Below are 22,515 nucleotides of genomic sequence, written 5' to 3'. Positions count from 1 at the left end.
GCATTTCTAACGTTTCTGGTGATGATCTCATTAAATATAATAGAATATATCTCTGAATGTTCTCTGCCCTTGACCAGGAACTGAGGAATACCCCATCACTTAAGACCAAAGGCCTGGCAGCTCCCTCTGTATGTTTCATATTAATGACCGCACCCAAGTTCACTGTACAATGAACCTACTCAAACTCTGGGTCAGCTGACCATTGAGACCATTCTATTGTGGTATACAGTGCTGGAGATCTTTATAGGCCAACATACTTCCACATACACATAGATGCTAAGGACTCTCTGACATGGTGACAAGTTACACCAGGGCCATGTTATAACTTCAGACTAGTAGCCCACAGCATCACCCTTCCACCCATTCCCGAGTTCATCTATGCCATTTCCATTTAGGAGACCAAAAGCCTGAAAAATTCATCTCTACATCATCTCCATGTGAGGACTTGGGATATTAAACTTACCTTCAGCTACAGCTGTGGCGAGGAATGAATGGGCTGATTTTTTGCAAAAATGCAGTGGTGATCAAATTTTGTTTCTAGAATATCAATCTTTGTGTTGTGCTTTGCATATGGGAACGTATTTTCTGGGGAAAAGCACACAAACTCGCAGAGACATTCACAATCATTCCACATTGACTCATTCCTCCATACCTCCCAACTCTGATTCACAACACCCTCTTCTATCCAAATGACCCTGTTCCTTCCAAGCACCAGAGTCAACGGTCACATTTCTTGACCAGGTTCTTCACTTGTCAAGACAAAAGTGCTTGAACCACATTTCTGGCAGGAAGTTCAAACCAGAGTGGCTCTCCAGAAAAAATGAGGCAAGAAAGTGTCACCTTTGTCAACACTAGAATTTTTCCTCAGCATAGGGGTGATTCCAGAATACGTACTGTCTCTCTCTGTGTCTTTGTCCACCTGCATTTAGAGAAAAACAAAACACTACAAGGGTCAGACCATGCTGTGTCCTGTGTGCACAGGTTTTCCTTTTCCCTCCCTCCCTTCCTTTTCTCTTTCTTTCTTTTTCTTTCTCTTTCTTTCTTTCCTTTCTTTTCTTTTTCTTTCTTTATCTTTTTCTCTTTCCTTCCTTCTTTCTTTCCTTTCCTTCTTTCTCTTCCTTCTTCCCTTCCCTTCTTCCTTCCTTCCTGCCTCTCTCTCTCTCTCTCTCTCCCCTACTCCCTGTCTCCCTTCCTCTCTCCCTTTCTTTGCTGGAATTTCGCTCTGTCACCCAGGCTGGAGTACAGTGTCATGATCATGGCTCACTGCAACATCCGCCTCCTGGCCTCAAGCGATCCTGCTCCCTTAGCCTCCCCAGTAGCTGAGATTACAGTAGCCGGTCAGCATGCCCAGCTAATTTTTGTATTTGTAGTAGAGATGGGGTTTCACCATACAAGTCTTTTCTTTACTTGGTGACATTAGAAAAGCAGATGGGAGACAGTGGTTGAGGCAATGGTCCTAAAGCCTCGAAGACACTTCTGGAAAGGCACAAGATTTTTATGCAAGACTTTCAAGATTGTTTTGGTTGTATAGTCACAATGTTGTAAGAAGAAAGCTTTTCCCCTAAAAAAAATTCTTTCTGCCATACAGTTCATAACTGAAGGTGTCATCTAAGAATGCCATCTGAGATCATTTCTTACCTGGTAATGACCCTCACATTTTCCCACCAAAATATTCTGTAAGTCATCTATAATGTACATGGTAAGATTTTCATATCTCAATTCAAATAAAATAAAAAAGAACCAAGAGCAACAAAATTTCCATCTCAGAAACATAAAGAAGAACTTACCATATGAACGCCCAGGACATCTTCAGATGAAGCTTCCTGCACCAGGTCCTCATCGTAATCTAGGAAACACAGAGTAACTGTCATCATGTTGGTTCCACTGAAGGAATCCCTTAGGCAACCTTGGATGCTAAGGACAGGGGGCTGGCATGTGTAAAGGAGGTGGGTTAAGGGTAGAAACTTGGCTGCCACTGGGACACCCTCCTGGGTGATGAGGGAAGGCAAATGAGACCATCAGGAAAGCCACAGAAGTCAGGACCTGGTTCTCTGGCTAAGCCCCCACACCACTGCGAAAAAGGCAGAGTTCACACAGGGTGGCACACAAATGCACTGCTGATTTCATGACAGTGTCCCATCACCCCCTTGTGCATTTTGAGGCCTGGTAAATTTCTTTTGTTGTTGAAATGTTATAATGGCATTTATCTTTCCTTGATCTACATATGCTCCTCCTGTATTTATCATCCATTTAATTGGCTTTAAAATCAGTATTGTGGCCAAAATACATCGTATTTATTATTTTAATAATCAAGTGCACACTTCAGGGGCATCAGTGCCATTCACAATTCTGTGCAGTAAACTAAATGTAATCCAAATCCAGATGTCTTACTTTCCACCTTAGGAAACTAGAGAAAAAAGTATAGTGTAATGTAAACCAGGCAACCCTCCTCCCCCAAAATATAACAATATTTGCAGAAACCAATGTAATAGAAATAATAAAATAAAGAAACTCAACAAAACCAAAAGCTGCTTCTTAGAAAAGATCAATAGAATTGGTAAACCTCCAGCAAGGCTAATCACAAAGAAAATACAGAAGACACGATGTACAAACAATATGAATAGAAGAGGAATTATCCTTGCTGATCCCATGATCATTAAGAAAATAATCACAGAATACTTTCAACAAATCTATGCCTGCAATTTTTTAAGTGCAGGAGTGAAAGTCTATTGAAAAGTTTGAGAGTAGGAATGACCGGAAGCACAGTAGCCTTTGATGAGAACCAAGCAGGCAACTTGTCAGATTCAAGTGTCTACACCCACAAATTTCCTAGCTTAGATGAAATGGACAAATGCCTTCAAAGGGAGAAACTACCATAACCACCCAAAGGAGAGACAGATAATCTGAGTAGGCCTCTATCATTATAGAATTTAATCAGGAAGTAATAACTTAAAAAAAAAATGCCCACATAATTGTACTGGTGAATTCCGCCTAACACAATGGAAAACATAGTCTTACCAGCAAGTGATCCAAATTCTACATATTTACCCAGCTAAATTAGAAAATTATGTTCATCTTAAAATCTGCACAAGAATGTGGGCAGCTTTATTCATAATTACCCAAATTGGAAGCAGCTGAGATGGTCTTCAGGCAGTGAGTGAACCAACTAACCCTGTTCGATGAAACCAATGGACTATTGTTCACTGATAAGAATTATTAAGCTGTTAAGCTTCAAAACGATACAAAAGATCTTACATGTATATTGCTAAGTAAAATAAGTTAGTTATACGTAGCTACATACTCTATGATTCCAACTCTATAAAATTCTGGAAAAGGAAACCTATAGAGGCAGTAAAATCATCCATAGTTGTCAGGAATCCTCAGAAAAGGAGAGGAATTAGTAGATGCAGCTCAGGTCATGTTTAGGATGTGAAATTATTCCGTCAGGGTGACAAAAGACATTGTCAGTTTGTCAAAACCCATAGGCTGGACAACACAGAGTGAACCTTGATGCTAACCCTAGATTTCTGTTCATAAGAATGTATCACTATTGGCTCAGTCATTGTTACGAGCGTTATCACACTCACAAAGATGGGATCACCAAAAAACACTGAGGAAGGTGGGTATATGGAAATTTTTGTTGCCACTTCCTCCATTTTTCGGTTACTTCCAAACAGTTTGAAGTGATGTCCATTACTTTACAAACCTGGCAACACCGTCTCAGAAAAAGATCCTTTTTAATTAATGTTTTAACAATCAGCAAAATGTCTACAATTTGCACTGAGATGTTATTTACTGTTAAAAGTAAACCCAAATCTGGAATGGAAATACACCTTTACTCCTCTGGTTATAGCACTAGTGATTGACTTAACACATTTAAATATGCACACATGAAATAAAGAATATAGCATCACAATTTTATAATTGTCTGAAATATGAGACACTGAAGAATCTAGAAATCATATCATGAATGAACTGAATGACTGAATTTCCACAACACCTTCCATTGATGCAATTCTAGGGTATATATGGCCGGGATGCCAGTGATGCCAGTGATAGGTGATTGGCTTCTCACGCTCGCGGTGGCAGACGGTGGATTCCCCTGGCATCTTAGGATACACTATTTGATCCTCGTCACAACACACTGGGAAATGAATTAAAATAAAGACAGGTGTTGGTGTCTTGCCGCAAAAGATCAGAGAAATGAGTAATTATTTATTCACAGCTTAAATGTTTGATTCCACTGTTCATCATCTGCAGAGCAAAGCTCCCTGAATCTGAGTTGGGCTTCAGAAAGACTTGCACTGTGGGTTGCACGTATAAGTGTGCAGGCAAATGCCTGTATTGAGATGAGACATTACAGAAAGGTAGTAGATTGGAGTGACCAAGAGCATAGGGTCCGGAGCATAGGATCTGAGCTCAGGGACTTCTGAGAAGCTGCTAGAACCTGAGGAAGTTCTATAGATCCCTCTGTGCCTCCTAATGGCCTACGTTATGTTAAAAGGGTAAGAATAGTTAAATGGACCTAAAGCCTTAAAACGGGTGCTTCCTAAGTGCCATAAAGTGTTCAATTATTTCATGTCTGGAAGAATAAGCCAGGCCCTTGGTAGTGGTTAATAGAGAAGCCACTTGGGGGACTCCAGGGCAGTGGAGGCTAAAATTCTTTTCATTCTTGACACGGGTCTCATGCTTTAGAACTCGTGAAAAGTTTTTGTTTGAATTTCCTGTGATGCCCACATCGGCCCAGAGAGATGGGCAGAGCAGGGGCTGCCACTCAGAGTTGACGGTTCAGGGAAGTGAAATGAAGAGATTTGAAGCGACCTGCCTAGGGTCACAACACTGACGAATGATAGATCTGGGACAAGAATTTGGTTGGTTTTCTGGGGACAGAGATCCCTGAATACCTGAGGCCTCTAAATCATGGCCTGGACCCTGAACCTGGAGCTCTTTCCACTCCCTTTCTCAATCCTCCTGCACCAAGGGCTCTTCAGGAAGGTTGATGTATTTGGAAGAGGTGGTGAGTCCAGAAAAAAGCCAAATCATTTAACAAAACAAAACTCCTGTCTCTAGGTTTTAACTCCTGGGCTAAAATATGGCACTTTCCTGCAAACGAAGCCTCTCTGAGGAACAAATTCAAATGTCTGGTCATCCTACCCATTGCCCTGTATTGTCAGCTGTCTGGCAGTGAGCACCCCTCCATGACCAACTGACCACAGCAAGGGACCAAGTTCTGCTTGGCCCCCAAGGTAGTTCGGAACTTAGGACATTCCAAACTAACTACCACTTGATGGCTGTGCCAAGAATAAACTTCCCTTCAACTGAACCATTCTGAAGAAGCAATTAATGGGAATTAACTGAAAATGTGGCCCCCCAGTGGATTTTTCAGCAGTTTATTCTGTATCTAGTCTATGAAAGAGTGTGTGTGGCGGGGGAGGCCGGGTGTGGTGGCTCACACCTGTATCCCAGCACTTTGGGAGGCCAAGGTGGGCAGATCACAAGGTCAGGAGTTCAAGACCAGCCTGGTCAATATGGTGAAACCCTGTCTCTACTAAAAATACAAAAATTAGCCAGGCATGGTGGCAGGCACCCGTAGTCCCAGCTACTTGGGAGGCTGAGGCAGGAGAATCGCTTGAACCTGGGATGCAGAGGTTGCAAAGAGCTGAGATTGTGCCACTGCACTCCAGCCTGGGTGACAGAATGAGACTCTGCCAAAAAAAAAAAAAGAAAAGTCCAGGCACTGTGGCTCATGCCTGTAATCCCATCACTTTGGGAGGCCAAGGAAGGTGGATCAGGAGGTCAGGAGTTCAAGACCTCCCTTGCCAACATGGTAAAACCCTGTCTCTACTAAACATACGAAAATTAGCCAGGCGTGGTGGCGGATGCCTGTAATCCCAGCTACTCAGGAGGCTGAGGCAGGAGAATTGCTTAAACCTGGGAGGTGGAGGTTGCTGTGAGCCATTATCACACCACTGCATTCTAGCCTAGGCAACAGAGCAAGACTCTTCCAAAAAAAAAAAAAAAAAAAAAAAAAAAAAAAATTGGCATTGGAAACAGTGTATTTTCTAGAGAAAAGTATTTGAGGCAAAAATCTTGATAGAAGAATAAAAAAACACAAATTGAGTAATAAAACTCTGAAACATATTTATAAATCTGTAGACAAATAGGAGCTGGGGAAATAAAAAACAATCAGAATGACATTTAACGTACAGGAAAACTGGCTCATCTGAAGAAATTGCAGTCAGAAGATGGAAATGAACATACATACCTTCGAGGAAACAACTATAAACACATCCCATTGTGAGTCCTCTGAGACAACTAAGCTGCGTTTACTGCCAACGTTCAGTTGCCAGAATGGCAGTTAAAATGAAAGGCAAGACCTATATCATCAGATCACCTCAGCAACAGGTCACAGTAGAATTTTCGCAAGCATCCATGTCACAATATGGGGCCCAACTGCTGTGATCTAGACCAGTCCATTGTCACATCGACAAGGGGTCACTTAGACTCCGTGTTTCATTTCAAAAACTGAATCTCAGACACACAGTATTATTCTATGTGTATGAAACAAACATTAAAGGAGGAAAAAGATTTGCCTCTCAAATATATTTGATAGTGAAAATTTCAGGGTAAAGATAAGAAAAGCTAATACATTGAGAATAAAGGGAGATTCCAGGCTTGATGTGAAATGCCTTCCCTACCAATTTCTACTATTCCTGAGTCACCAGAGAGTCCTAGCTTCAACAATTCTAAACTAGCTCCAAATTACATTTAAAATGCATTAGTGTAACTTCAATTTTAAAGCCAATCTCTAACAATATAATTCATAGTAATTAAAAAAGATATGATTCAGTACAACTTTCCATCACTGTTGATTCATCACAAGTTTTAAGAACTATTAAATCAAATGGGTCATTAATGAGGCACAAAAACTGCATTAATAGGGGGTGGAGCCAAGATGGCCAAATAGGAACAGCTCCAGTCTGCAGCTCCCAGCGTGAGCGATGCAGAATACGAATGATTTCCGCATTTCCAACTGAGGTACCGGGTTCATCTCATTGGGGATTGTCAGACAGTGGGTGCAGGACAGTGGGTGCAGCGCACCGAGTGTGAGCCGAAGCAGGGCAAGGCATTGCCTCACCCAGGAAGTGCAAAGGGTCAGGGAATTCCCTCCCCTAGCCAAGGAAAGGGATGACAGATGGCACCTGGAAAATCAGGTCACTCCCACCCTAATACTGCGCTTTTCCAATGGTCTTAGCCAACGGCACACCAGGAGATTATATCCTGCACCTGGCTCGGAGGGTCCTACGCCCATGGAGCCTCGCTCATTGCTAGCACAGCAGTCTGAGATCAAACTGCAAGGCTGCAGCAAGGCTGGGGGAGGTGCGCCCGCCATTGCCCAGGCTTGAGTAGGTAAACAAAGTGGCTGGGAAGCTCTAACTGGGTGGAGCCCACCGCAGCTCAAGGAGGCCTGCCTGCCTCTGTAGACTCCACCTCTGGGGGCAGGGCATAGCCAAACAAAAGGCAACAGAAACCTCTGCAGACTTAAATGTCCCTGTCTGACAGCTTTGAAGAGAGTAGTGGTTCTCCCAGCACACAATTTGAGATCTGAGAACGGACAGACTGCCTCCTCAAGTGGGTCCCTGACCCCCAAGTAGCCTAACTGGGAGGCACCACCCAGTAGGGGCAGACTGACACCTCACATGGCCGGCTACTCCTCTGACACAAAACTTCCAGAGGAACAATCAGGCAGCATCATTTGCTGTTCCTCAATATTCGCTGTTCTGCAGCCTCCACTGCTGACACCCAGGCAAACAAGGTCCGGAGTGGACCTCCAGCAAACTCCAACAGACCTGCAGCTGAGGGTCCTGGCTGTTAGAAGGATAACTAACAAACAGAGAAAGGACATCCACACCAAAACCCCATCTGTCTCTCACCATCATCAAAGACCAAGGGTAGATAAAACCACAAAGATGGGGAAAGACAGAGCAGAAAAACTCAAAATTCTAAAAATCAGAGTGCCTCTCCTCCTCCAAAGGAACGCAGCTCCTCACCAGTAACGGGACAAAGCTGGATGGAGGATGACTTTGACAAGTAGAGGAGAAGGATTCAGATGATCAAACTTCTCCGAGCTAAAGCAGGAAGTTCAAACCAATGGCAAAGAAGTTAAAAACCTTGAAAAAAGATTAAATGAATGGCTAACTAGAATAACCAATGCAGAGAAGTCCTTAAATGACCTGATGGAGCTGAAAACCATGGCATGAGAACTATGTGACAAATGCACAAGCCTCAGTAGCCGATTCGATCAACTGGAAGAAAGGGTATCAGTGATGGAAGATCAAATGAATGAAATGAAGCGAGAAGAGAAGTTTAGAGAAAAAAGAATAAAAAGAAACAAACAAAGCCTCCAAGAAATATGGGACTATGTGAAAACACCAAATCTATGTCTGATTGGTGTACCTGAAAGTGACGGGGAGAATGGAACCAAGTTGGAAAACACTCTTCAGGATATTATCCAGGAGAACTTCCCCAATCTAGCAAGGCAGGCCAACATTCAAATTCAGGAAATACAGAGAACGCCACAAAGATACTCCTCGAGAAGAGCAACTCCAAGACACATAATTGTCAGATTCACCAAAGCTGAAATGAAGGAAAAAATGTTAAGGGCAGCCAGAGAGAAAGGTCGGGTTACCCACAAAGGGAAGCCCATCAGACTAACAGCTGATCTCTCGGCATAAACTCTACAAGCCAGAAGAGAGTGGGGGCCAATATTCAACATTCTTAAAGAAAAGAATTTTCAACCCAGAATTTCACATCCAGCCAAACGAAGCTTCATAAGTGAAGGAGAAATAAAATCCTTTACAGACAAGCAAATGCTGAGAGATTTTGTCACCACCAGGCCTGCCCTACAAGAGCTCCTGAAGGAAGCACTAAACATGGAAAGGAACAACCGGTACCAGCCACTGCAAAAACATGCCAAATTGTAAAGACCATCAAGGCCAGGAAGAAACTGCGTCAACTAACGAGCAAAATAACCAGCTAACATCATAATGACAGGATCAAATTCACACATAACAATATTAACCTTAAATGTAAATGGGCTAAATGCTCCAATTAAAAGACACAGACTGGCAAATTGGATAAAGAGTCAAGACCCATCAGTGTGCTATATTCAGGAAACCCATCTCATGTGCAGAGACACACATAGGCTCAGAATAAAGGGATGGAGGAAGATCTACCAAGCAAATGGAAAACAAAAAAAGGCAGGGGTTGCAATCCTAATCTCTGATAAAACAGACTTTAAACCAAGAAAGATCAAAAGAGACAAAGAAGGCCATTACATAATGGTAAAGGGATCAATTCAACAAGAACAGCTAACTGTCCTAAATATATATGCACCCAATACAGGAGCACCCAGATTCATAAAGCAAGTCCTTAGAGACCTACAAAGAGACTTAGACTCCCACACAATAATAATGGGAGACCGTAACACCCCACTGTCAACATTAGACAGATCCACGAGACAGAAAGTTAACAAGGATATCCAGGAATTGAACTCAGCTCTGCACCAAGCAGACCTAATAGACATCTACAGAACTCTCCACCCCAAATCAACAGAATATACGTTCTTCTCAGCACCACATCGCACTTATTCCAAAATTGACCACATAGTTGGAAGTAAAGCTCTCCTCAGCAAATGTAAAAGAACAGAAGTTATAACAAACTGTCTCTCAGACCACAGTGCAATCAAACTAGAACTCAGGATTAAGAAACTCACTCAAAACCACTCAACTACATGGAAACTGAACAACCTGCTCCTGAATGACTACTGGGTACATAACGAAATGAAGGCAGAAATAAAGATCTTCTTTCAAACCAACGAGAACAAAGACACAACATACCAGAATCTCTGGGACACATTTAAAGCAGTGTGTTAGAGGGAAACTTATAGCACTAAATGCCCACAAGAGAAAGCAGGAAAGATCTAAAATTAACACCCTAACATCACAATTAAAAGAACTACAGAAGCAAGAGCAAACATATTCAAAAGCTAGCAGAAGCAAGAAATAACTAAGATCAGAGCAGAACTGAAGGAAACAGAGACACAAACAGCCCTTCAAAAAATCAATGAATCCAGGAGCTGGTTTTTTGAAAAGATCAACAAAAACAAAATTGATAGACTGCTAGCAAGACTAACAAGAAAAGAGAGAAGAATCAAATAGAGGCAATAAAAAATGATAAAGGGGAGATCACCACCGATCCCACAGAAATACAAATGACCGTCAGAGAATACTATAAACACCTCTACACAAATAAACTAGAAAAACTAGAAGAAATGGATAAATTCCTCGACACATACACCTTCCCAAGACTAAACCAAGAGGAAGTTGAATCTCTGAATAGACCAATAACAGGCTCTGAAATTGAGGCAATAATTAATAGCTTACCAACCAAAAAAAGTCCAGGACCAGATGGATTCACAGCCCAATTCTACCAGAGGTACAAGGAGGAGCTGGTACCATTCCTTCTGAAATTATTCCAATCAATAGAAATAGAGAGAATCCTCCCTAATTCATTTTATGAGGCCAGCATCATCCTGATACCAAAGCCTGGCAGAGACACAACAAAAAAAGAGAATTTTATACCCATATCCCTGATGAACATTGATGCAAAAATCCTCGATAAAATACTGGCAAACCGAATCCAGCAGCATATCAAATTGCTTATCATGATCAAGTGGGCTTCATCCCTGGGATGCAAGGCTGGTTCAACATACGCAAATCAATAAACGTAATCCGGCATATAAACAGAACCAAAGACAAAAACCACATGATTATCTCAATAGATGCAGAAAAGGCCTTTGACAAAATTCAACAGCCCTTCATGCTAAAAACTCTCAATAAATTAGTTATTGATGGGACGTATCTCAAAATAATAAGAGCTATGTATGACAAACCCACAGCCAATATCATACTGAATGGGCAAAAACTGGAAGCATTCCCTTTGAAAACTGGCACAAGATAGGGATGCCCTCTCTCACCACTCCTCTTCGACATAGTGTTGGAAGTTCTGGCCAGGGCAATCAGGCAGGAGAAGGAAATAAAGGGTATTCAATTAGGAAAAGAGGAAGTCAAATTGTCCCTGTTTGCAAATGACATGATTGTATATCTAGAAAACCCCATCGTCTCAGCCCAAAATCTCCTTAAGCTGATAAGCAACTTCAGCAAAGTCTCAGGATACGAAATCAATGTACAAAAATCACAAGCATTCTTATACACCAATAACAGACAAACAGAGAGCCAAATCATGAGTGAACTCCCATTCACAATTGCTTCAAAGGGAATAAAATACCTAGGAATCCAACTTCCAAGGGATGTGAAGGATCTCTTCAAGGAGAGCTACAAACCACTGCTCAATGAAATAAAAGAGGATACAAACAAATGGAAGAACATTCCATGCTCATGGGTAGAAAGAATCAATATTGTGAAAATGGCCATACTGCCCAAGGTAATTTATAGATTCAATGCCATCCCCATCAAGCTACCAATGACTTTCTTCACTGAATTGGAAAAAACTACTTTAAAGTTCATATGGAACCAAAAAAGAGCCCGCATTGCCAAGTCAATCCTAAGCCAAAAGAACAAAGCTGGAGGCATCATGCTACCTGACTTCAAACTATACTACAAGGCTACAGTAACCAAAACAGCATGGTACTGGTTCCAAAACAGAGATATAGACTAATGGAACAGAACAGAGCCCTCAGAAATAATGCCACATATCTACAACTATCTGATCTTTGACAAACCTGACAAAAACAAGAAATGGGGAAAGGATTCCCTATATAATAAATGGTGCTGGGAAAACTGGCTAGCCATATGTAGAAAGCTGAAACTAGATCCCTTCCTTACACCTTGTACAAAAATTAATTCAAGATGGATTAAAGACTTAAATGTTAGACTTAAACCATAAAAACCCTAGAAGAAAACCTAGGCATTACCATTCAGGACATAGGCATGGGCAAGGACTTCATGTTTAAAACACCAAAAGCAATGACAATGAAAGCCAAAATTAACAAATGGGATCTAATTAAACTAAAGAGCTTCTGCACAGAAAAGAAACTACCATCAGAGTGAACAGGCAACCTACAGAATGGGAGAAAAATTTTTGCAATCTACTCATCTGATAAAGGGCTAATATCCAGAATCTACAAAGAACTCAAACAAATTTACAAGAAAAAAACAACCCCATTAAGAAGTGGGCAAAGGATACGAAGAGACACTTCTCAAAAGAAGACATTTATGCAGCTAACAGACACATGAAAAAATGCTCATCATCACTGGCCATCAGAGAAATGCAAATCAAAACCACAATGACATACCATCTCACACCAGTTAGAATGGGGATCTTTAAAAAGTCAGGAAACGACAGGTGCTGGAGAGGATGTGGAGAAATAGGAACACTTTTACACTGTTGGTGGGACTGTAAACTAGTTCAACCATTGTGGAAGAGAGAGTGGCGATTCCTCAGGGATCTAGAACTAGAAATACCATTTGACCCAGCCATCCCATTACTGGGTATATACCCAGAGGATTATAAATCATGCTGCTATAAAGACATCCACACGTATGTTTATTGTGGCACTATTCACAATAGCAAAGACTTGGAACCAACCCAAATGTCCAACAATGATAGACTGGATTAAGAAAATGTGGCACATATACACCATGGAACACTGTGCAGCCATAAAAAATGATGAGTTCATGTCCTTTGTAGGGACATGGATGAAGCTGGAAACCATCATTCTCAGCAAACTATAGCAAGGACAAAAAACCAAATACCACATGTTCTCACTCATAGGTGGTAATTGAACAATGAGAACACATGCACACAGGAAGGGGAGCATCACACACCGGGGCCTGTTGTGGGGTGGGGGGTGGGGGGAGGGATAGCATTAGGAGATATACCTAATGTTAAATGACAAGTTAATGGGTGCAGCACACCAACATGGCACATGTATACATATGTAACAAACCTGCACGTTGTGCACATGTACCCTAAAACTTATAGTATAATAAACAAAAAATAAAAAATAAAAAAACAAACAAAACTGCATTAACATAGATGTTGCAATTTTTTTCAGGAATTATCTAATTGAAGGGGTGGTTAACAGAATTTGGGAAGGAACACATATTACCTGTGTAAATGGAGAATTTTAATTGTCAACAACTGAATAGAAAATAGGGCAGGTGTGCACATATATATACACATATATGAGAGAGAGTGAGAAAACTCAATTAAAAAATACTAGACCACAGATTTATATCTCTTAATGCCAAATTGGGAAAGACTTTTTTTTTTTTTTTTTTTTTTTTTGAGATGGAGTCTCGCTCTGTCGCCCAGGCTGGAGTGCAGTGGCACGATCTCGGCTCACTGCAACCTCTGCCTCCCAGGTTCATGCCATTCTCCTGCCTCAGCCTACCGAGTAGCTGGGACTACAGGCGCCCGCCACCGTGCCCAGCTAATTTTTTGTATTTTTAGTAGAGACAGGGTTTCACCGTGTTATCCAGGATGGTGTCGATCTCTTGACCAAGTGATCCACCCGCCTCGGCCTCCCAAAGTGTTGGTATTACAGGCGTGAGCCACTGTGCCCAGCCCCTGGAAAAGACATTTTTAAAAACAGAATATGTTAGGAAGAATAAAAAGGAATGAGCATAAGGCTTTCCTTCCTGGTGCCACCTAAGTGTTCACAGTAAATGAAAAGAAATGAGTCTTTTACACTGGTAGCCAAAGTCCTTTGACAAAGCTTTGTCACGGTGTCAGTGCTATATGATTGTTCAATTAATAAATCTGGAAAGATGTGCAGAAACTTAACAGTTGTTACTTCCAGAGGCAGAAGCTGGCAGGCTACAGAAGAGGAAAAGACAAGTCCAGATTTCGGTGTGCATTCTTCTGTACCTCGTGAATGTCCTACAAGTGTGTTATTCCTGATGTCTTTACTGTGATTATTTTTAAATAAAAAAAACTAATACCCCCAAATGCTGGTAGAAAACAAACATTTCAATTTGCTAATGCTTCACAGGGACAAGAATCCAGGTAAGACACAGAAAAGATAGCTTATTGGTCCTTGTTGATGTCTGGGGACTGCAGAGAAGTCTTATGAAGCGGGACTGAATCCACAGCAGGAGGTTGGAATCATCTGGATATGCCGTCATGCACAGGTCTGCAGAGGAACTTGGGCTTGGCTGGAGAACTTACACGACTACCACCCACACTTCCACACCCGCTCAGCCCAGCTGCAGCAGCTTGGCCAAGATAATGGGCGCTCCTGCTCAAACGAGATTTCCCAGCTTTGGCGGAGTTCATCACCAGCCTCGCTAGCAGCGAATTCCCACTTCTATGCAAAGGAAACTGCCAACGAGGTTACAATCAATTTTTTTTTTCCTAGAGTGAGACCTGGCCGGAAAAGGGCAGGCCATCCTAGTGGCCTGTGAATGACCTTGTGAGGGTCACCAGGCCCCCTCGGCTGCAGGGCTCCAGAGCCCTCCCCTGGCCGACTACATCATGCACTGGCCCTCGCCTGGGGTGATGAGGCCAAGGCATCACCAGCTTTGACCCTGATGCCTCTGGCCTGGGCAACTGTCCCCTGTGCACTCAGCAACGCACATGCTAATTTAATCCAATCTGTCAGCCCAGGCACCTGGAGCTGAAATGGCCTGCCCGCTTTTGCCCCACCCCAGCCCCTTTTCAACATTAACCTTGAGAGTCCGTGGTGCGTTCTTTGTGAGTGGGCCAGCTCCAGGTGCTTCACCCACATCGCGTACTTCATCAAAACCACTGTCAGAGGTAGGGCCTGTTAGGATCACTGTCTCACAGAGGAGGAAACTGAGGCAGAGACAGGGTAGGTACCCCAACTGAGGACACACAGAGAATAAGCTAGGATGGAACCTGCTGGCAGGCCCGGACTCCTCTGCTCAGTGACAGCCATGCAGAGAAGCCGGGGCACCTTAAGCTGCCATCCCTGTGCCACTTACCCACCTGCTTGTGGCCCAGGCCAAAAACATCCCCATAAATAACCATCCGCAGCTGCCCTCAGCCTCCTCTAGAAGGCAGGTGCCCCAGAAGCTTCCTCACAAGCTCTTTGACATTTCAGCGATATGCGGGTGGCTGAGGAGCCCTGAAACCAGGTGAAGGTCTGGGAAGGTGAGACGGGGGATTTAGCTCAGGCAGTGCCCTCCGGCAGGGGCAGGCACTGCAATGGGCACCTGCTTGGGAGGAACACCTGACGTGGTTTTCCCGATGCTCGATGCTCGGGGCCTCACACTCATCCTTGCTGGACACAGAGAACTAACTGAGCTTCGAGGGGTCCTTCCCTCAGCCCTGCCGGGTCCTGGTGCCACCAAACACTTAAGAATGTGGACGTGACAAAGTTAAAGAGGTGAGTGCCTGTGCACACCAGTGACATGGGACTTACAGCTGGGGATGGGTCAGGGCAGCCCTGGCGGAGCAGCTGCCATATGGGGCACCCCCTGCAGTGACAGTATCAGATGTGTCTCCACCTTCCCAGGGTAGACTGTGGGGTAAAGCTGGGCTCCTCTGAGACCCACTGCAGCTCTGGGGCAGAAAGGGGTCTGGATATATCGTCATCACAGGCTGAGAGGAGCAATGTGGGTGACGTGGCAGTCAAGGTCCCAGGCGGGGCCGACATGGACTCCGGAGCAGAGTCCAAGGGGAGCTTGGGAAGTGAGCACAAAAAGGCCTGAGGGTCTGTTGGGGTGGAGGGTAAAAAGAAATCTGGAAACCTCTAGAGCAGATTCCAGCCCAGCACAGACTGAAGGTCACACAAGCCCAGGGCACAGCCAGGCAGCCCAGTGCTGGGGCACAAGTCACCTGCATCTGCACACTGCTATACAACCTCAGAAACCTCAATTAAAACAGACCTCAACTTCAAGAGCAAAAATTTCCATAGCTGCTCTGGGCCCAGTGAGATGGCATGTGAACATGTGGCCTGGGGCCAAGGAGGATGGCTGTGGACACCTGTGCCGGGACCAAGGAGGATGGCTGTGGACACCTGGGCTAGGCCCAAGAGGACAGCTTGGAATAACTGGGATGGGCCCAGAACGTAGGGCTACGAACACCTGGGCTGGCCCCAATGTGGACAGCTAGAAACCGCTGGTATGCGCTCAGGAGTTCTGTTCATTTTGGCTGAGCCAAAGGAAGACACGTGTGAACATCTGCACTGGGCCTAATTAAGACAACGGTGAACAGATGGGCTGTCCCCATTGAGGATGTCTGTGAAACCATGGCCTGGGACCATGGAAACTGCTGGAAACAACTGGGAGAAGTCCTGTGACAAAAGCCATGAACACCAGGCCTAGGCTCAATGGGGACAGGTGTGGACACCTGGGCTGGGCCCAGCGTGGATGGCTGTCAGTACCTGGGATGGCCTCTATGAGGGTGGCTGGCTCCAATTAGCACACGTGTAAGCAAACTGGCTGGCCTTGATGAGGACGGCTAGGGACATCTGGGCTGGCTGTCACGAGGATGACAGGGATCTTCTTGGCTGGCTTAGATGAGGACCACTGTGAACACCGGCGCAGGCCTGGATGAAGACAGCTGGGAAGCCCTGGGCTGGATACAATGAAGACAGCTATGAACAGGTGGCCTGGGGCCAGTGAAAATGGCTCTTAATCCTGGGCTTGATGTTACTGAGGGGTAGCGTGAACTCCTGGGCTTGCCTTGATATTGACAGCCATCAAAAACTGTTGCTATAATAAACTGAGTTCATACAAACAAGGAAGGCTGTGAACCCCTGGGCTGACCTTGATGGGGATGGCTGCAAACACCTGGCCTGGGCCCAGTGAGGACAGCTATGAAGGGCTAGGCAGGGCCCAGCGAGGTCAGCATGGAACTCCTGGGCTGGCCCAATAAGGATGTCTGTGAACACTGGTCTGGCCCACTGAGGACAAGGACTAACAGCTGGGCTAGCTACCAATGAGGACGGCTGTGAACGCCTTGGCTGGGCCCTCTAAGGACAGCTTGGAGTGTTTGGACTTGGCCCAGAGTAAACAGCTGTGAAGCCCTGAGCTGGGCCCAGTGAGGGTGGCTATGGAAACCTGGGCTGGGCCAGTGAGGACAGCTGTGAACACCTGGCCTGGGTCCAACGAGAGCAGCTGAGAACACTTGGGCTAAGCCAATAAGGACAGCTGTGGCACCGGGGACGATTGCCCTGAAGACAGCTGTTAACATCGTGGCTGGTCGCCTTGAGCACAGCTATGAATGTCTAGGCTGGGCCCAATGAAGACAGCCAAAAACACCTGCCCTGGTTTCAGTGAGAGCCACTGTGAGCACTTGGGCCTGTCCCCATGAGGATGCCTATGAACAGCTGGCTGGGCCCAAGATGAATGGCTCTTGACACCTAAACTCAGCCCTAGAAAGATGCTGTGAACAACTGGGCTAATCCCACTGATGACGACTATTAACACCTGGGCTGGGCCCAAGTGAGGGCGACTTCGGCTGGACCCGGAAAAAATGGCTGTGAACACCTTGGCTTTGCCTGATGAAGATGGCTATGAACCCATGGCCTGGGCCCAGTGAGGAAAGCTGTGAACACCTGCGCTAGCCCCAGTGAGGGAAGCTGGGAAAACCTGGGCTGGGCCCAGTAAAAGCAGCAGTGAACAACCAGGCTGGCCTCAGGAGGACAGCTTTGAACACTGAAACTGATCATGATGAGGATGGCTGTGAATGCCTGGGCTGGCCCAGATGAGGAGCACTATTAACTTCTGGGCTAGCCCCCAGTTAGAACAGCCATGAACACCTGGTCTTGCTCAAGTAATGATTGCAAGGAACAACTAGGCTCAGCCAATGAGGACAGCTGTGAACCCCTGCACTGAGACAAATGACGATGGCTGGGAACACCTCAGCTGGCCCCAGTGAGGACGGCTATGGATACCTGAGCTGTGCTCCATGGGGATGGCAATGTACACCAAGGTTCGGCCAAGTGACAGTTCTGAGAAACCTGGCTGACACCAGTGAAGACCGCTGTGAAAGCATGGGCTGCTCCTAGTTAAGACAGCTTTGCATACCCGGTCTGGGCCCAGTCAGATCGAGTGTCAACATCTGGCCTGGGGCCAAGGAGGATAGCTCTGAACACCTGTGCTGGACCAATGAGGATGGCTGTGGACACCTGGGCTGGGCCCAAGGAAACAGCTTGGAATAACGGATTGGCCCAGAATGCATGGCTACCAACACCTGGGCTGACCCCAATGTGGAAAGCTATAAATACCTGATGTGGGCTCAGGAGAACAGCCTTGTTCCTTTTGGCTGAGCCCTGTGAGGCAGCTATGGGCATCTGCACTTGGCCTAATTAAGACAACGGTGAACATCTGGGCCGTCCCCATTGAGGACACCTGTCAACACCTGGCCTGGGACCATGTGAATTGCTCGGAACACCTGGATTAAGTCCAGTGAGGAAAACTATGAACACCCGGGCTATGCCCACTGAGGACAGCTGTGGACACATGGGCTGGCCCCAGTGAGGATGCCTGTAAATACCTGAGATGACCTCTATGAAGGTGGCTGGCCCCAATAAGCACGAGTGTGAACAAACTGGCTGGCCTCGATGAGGATGGCTATGGACATCTGGGCTGGCTATCGTGTGGATGGTAAGAGAACACCTTGGCTGGCTTAGATGAGGCCCACTGTGAACACCTTTGCAGGCCTGGATGAAGCCAGCTTCGAAGCCCCGAGCTGGGCCCGATGAAGACAGGTATGAACAGGTCGTCTGGGGCCAATGAAAATGGCTCTCAAACCCTGGGCTTGATGCCATTAAGGAGAATGGCGAACACCTGGGCTTGCTTTGCTTTTGATTGCTATGAAAAACTTAGCTCATGCAAATGAGGACCTACAGTTGTGAGCCACTGTGCCCCGCCCTACTTTGTATTATTAAAACACATGCCAAACCGGGCGTCGTGGCTCTTGCCTGTGATCTCAGCACTTTGGGTGGTGGAGACGAGTGGATCGAGGTCTGAAGTTCAAGGCCAGCGTGGCCAAGATGCTGAAACCCCACCTCTACTTAAAATACAAATACTACCCGGGTGTAGTGGCAAGTGCATGTAATCCCAGCTACTCAGGAGGCTGAGGCAGGAGAGTCGCTTGAACTCGGGCGGCAGAGGTTGCATTGAGCCAAGACTGTGCCACTGCACTCCAGCCTGGGCAGCAGAGAGAGACTGTCTCAAAAAAACAAAACAAAACAAAAGACAAACAGAAAAACATGCCAATAGGATAAAAAAAAAAAAAAAGAAAGACAAGTACTGAGCTTTAAAATGAGCTGAAATCTCCTTTCTGCCACTTCCTATATATAAAAAAACTATCCTGATCTCTTTGAGTCTCACGTTCTCTATCTAGAGAAACACTTGACCGAATGTTTAACACAGGTTAAAGTACTAGAGGTTATTTTAATTTGTCCTATGATTCCTTAAAATTCTGTAATTCTATGTGCTGTTGATTCTGTCTATAAGAAAACTGGGAATACATAGTCAGCAGATTTTGAAAAAATAATATAACAAAAGAAAGACCAAGAAAAGCAGAGAAGAAAGTTTTACAACATCAAGACAGGATTATAGAAATGTCATGGAAAAAGGAAAAAGTCTAAAAAAAAGTATTATTGAAGTAAGCAGAAGTACTAGCCTAAAGGGAAAACCAAACTGGGAAGTCAAATAATTCTGAGACTTGTCTAATCTTGCTTTTGTAAAATTATAATCCTATGGCCAAACCTTTACTTTGCCCTAAAGCCTTTGATGGTAAAATAAGATATTGGCTACCACTGAAACTGTCAAATTTATTAGGAGAAACTCTGGACTAACCACATTTCTAACAATAACCTTAAATGAGAGTTAACATACAACTAGATTTGACTGTCTAAATTAATCTGATTCAGACGTATACCTTGATCCAAGTGCTGCACAGATTTCTATCAATCTATGCTGAGGAGCAAGATAAGGGATCTGGAAGCCAGACAGGCTGATGGTTTAACTGTGGGTCAGCTACTTTGTTAACTACGGGGTCATGAGCCAATTAATCAACCTCTAAACCACAGTTGCCTATGTAATAAACAGTAGGTTATAAGAACACAGATGTTGCGATGGCTTTATGGGATGATAAATGCATAGCACACAATAGGGGTTTAGCCCAGAATACAACACTCAACAGATATGAATCTCTTCCATCTAGATTTCCTTAGTTAACATAATTTTTTAAATCTGTAAAATCCTACCTGACTGTATATTCATCAGAACTCCCAGAATCTATTCAAGAAAAAGGTATACTGCATTATAAATCAATAATAATTGTATAGAATATTAAAAGCATAAGAAGGCACAGTGATACATGCCTGTATTCCCAACTACTTGGGAGGCTGAGGCAGGAGGATCACTTGAGGAACCCAGAAGTTTGAGGCCAGCTTGGGAAACAGCAAGACTCTACCTTCACAAAAAAGTTATGCACACTTGTGTGCAGACTTCAGACCATGTTTTTTTCTTTTCTTTTCTTTTCTTTTTTTAAAGCATAGGACTGATGCTTTGTTATAAAGCATTCCTTTGGGAGCATAACCGGGACCTTATTAGAATTAATATTAATTATACCTATTAGTAGATAATTAATGCAGTAAGAACTCTTACTTCCCTTACTTTGTATTTATTAAATGCAAAGAAGAATACATTTATAAAATTTGATATCTACAAGTGAACCGCAGTATACAAGTTATCCTAGCCAAACCCTGTGAGATTGACTAAAAATGGTATTGTTAGCAGAACAGGTGTGATGAATGAACAGTGTCAAAGAGCATGATTTCAGGACCAAAACATGACGGGCAGTTCAAACAGAGTATACAGTAGTACCCCTTGTCCACTGGATGTGTGGAAAAGACACCTTTGACCTGTTTTTCTCTGCTGTCACGTCACAGCAACAATCATCAACAAAGAAGTCTCCTGTGACGAAACGTGTGGAGGGTTTTTCTCCACCAACAAGTAAGCAATCATTTCTGCAGATGACACAAACTGGGCATCCTCTAAGTCAATTCTCACACTCTATCTGCAGATAGCATCAGATTGCACAGGTAAAGGGCTCAGTCCCATGAAACTGCCTCCCTACATCAGTCGTAGGTCTGAAACTCCAGAACTTCTGGCCAACTGTCTTCAAATTGGGGTTCCCAGGACTCCCTCTTTGGGTTAAATTGAATTGCTAGAGTGGCTCAAAGTACTCAGGGAAACACATTTACCAGTTTTCTATGAATGACATTACAAAAGATACAGATGAAGAGATGCATAGTGCAAAGTATGGGGGAGGTGGCACGGAGATTCCATGCCCTCCCAGGACACACCACCCTGTAGGAGCCTCCATGCATTCAGCCATCTGGAAGCTCTCCAAGCCCAGTCACTTTGGGTCTTGATGAAAGCTTCATTATATTGGCATCACTGATTAATCACTGGCCTTTGGTGACTGACAACCTTCAGCTCTTCTCTCCTCTCCAGAGTCTCCTGAATGAGACAGAAGATCTCAACACTCTAATCAATCACGTCTTCAGGATGGTGACCAGTTCCCATCCTGAAGCTACCTAGGGGTTTCCAGCCATGGATCATTAGCATACAAAAAAACATCACTTTGGAAATCCTAAGGATTTTAAGAATTGTACCCAACAAATGAGTTAAGATCCAGAGATTTTACATCTGCAGTTTTGATTTCTGTGGTTACAGTTACTAATAGTCAACTGTATTCCAAAAATATACACGGAAAACTCCAGAAATAAAGAGGTCATAAGTTTTAGTGTGCCATTCCGAGAAGCACAGTGAAACCGTCAGCACCCTCTATCCAGCCCAGGATGTGAATCGTCCTGCAGCGCACCCACACCGCACATGCTGTCCACCCGTGAGTCATCAACACGGTCTCCTCCTGTAGCCCGCCGCCAACATCAAGGCCTGACGATCTAGGATCACGTCATTCACCTCAGTTCATCTCATTACACGGGCATTGTATCACTTCACATCATCACAAGAAAAAGGGTGAGAACCAGCCGGGTGCAGTGGCTCACACCTGTAATCCCAGCACTTTGGGAGGCCGAGGCGGGCGGATCACGAGGTCAGGAGATCAAGACCATCCTGGCTAACACGGTGAAACCCCATCTCTACTAAAGAAATCCGAAAAAAAAAAATTAGCCGGGCTTTGTGGCGGGCGCCTGTAGTCCCAGCTACTCCGGAGGCTGAGGCAGCAGAATGGTGTGAACCCAGGAGGCAGAGCTAGCAGCGAGCCGAGATCACAGCATTGCACTCCAGCCTGGGCGACAGAGCGAGACTCCGTCCCAAAAAAAAAAAAAAGGGTGAGAACCGTACAATATATTTCAAGAGACCACATTCAAGTAACTTTTATTACAGTATAATTTGTTATTTTATTGTTCGTTTCTTACTGTGCCTAATTTATACATTAAATATTATCATGGTTATGTATGTGTCGGAAAAACCAGTGGGT

General features: G+C 44.5%; 1 protein-coding gene across 2 annotated transcripts in view; it reads right to left on the bottom strand.

Moving 5' to 3' along the window:
* LOC117978296 (protein FAM153A-like) overlaps nt 1-22,515 on the bottom strand; it is an 81,363-nt gene that overhangs the window by 44,232 nt on the left and 14,616 nt on the right. For both annotated transcript variants that reach the window (XM_055113069.3, XM_063604325.1), the window contains exons 5-6: nt 1,788-1,846; nt 895-919 (exon numbers count right to left, since the gene is read on the bottom strand). In XM_055113069.3, the coding sequence (XP_054969044.1) occupies nt 895-919; nt 1,788-1,846 (84 nt within the window). The remainder of the gene's footprint in view (nt 1-894; nt 920-1,787; nt 1,847-22,515) is intronic.

This window comes from Pan paniscus, chromosome 4 (genome assembly GCF_029289425.2).
Source record: "Pan paniscus chromosome 4, NHGRI_mPanPan1-v2.0_pri, whole genome shotgun sequence".
In the NCBI taxonomy this organism is placed as follows: Eukaryota; Metazoa; Chordata; class Mammalia; order Primates; family Hominidae; genus Pan; species Pan paniscus.
The sequence above is the reverse complement of the archived record's forward strand: the minus strand, read 5'-3'. Positions and strand labels throughout refer to the sequence as shown.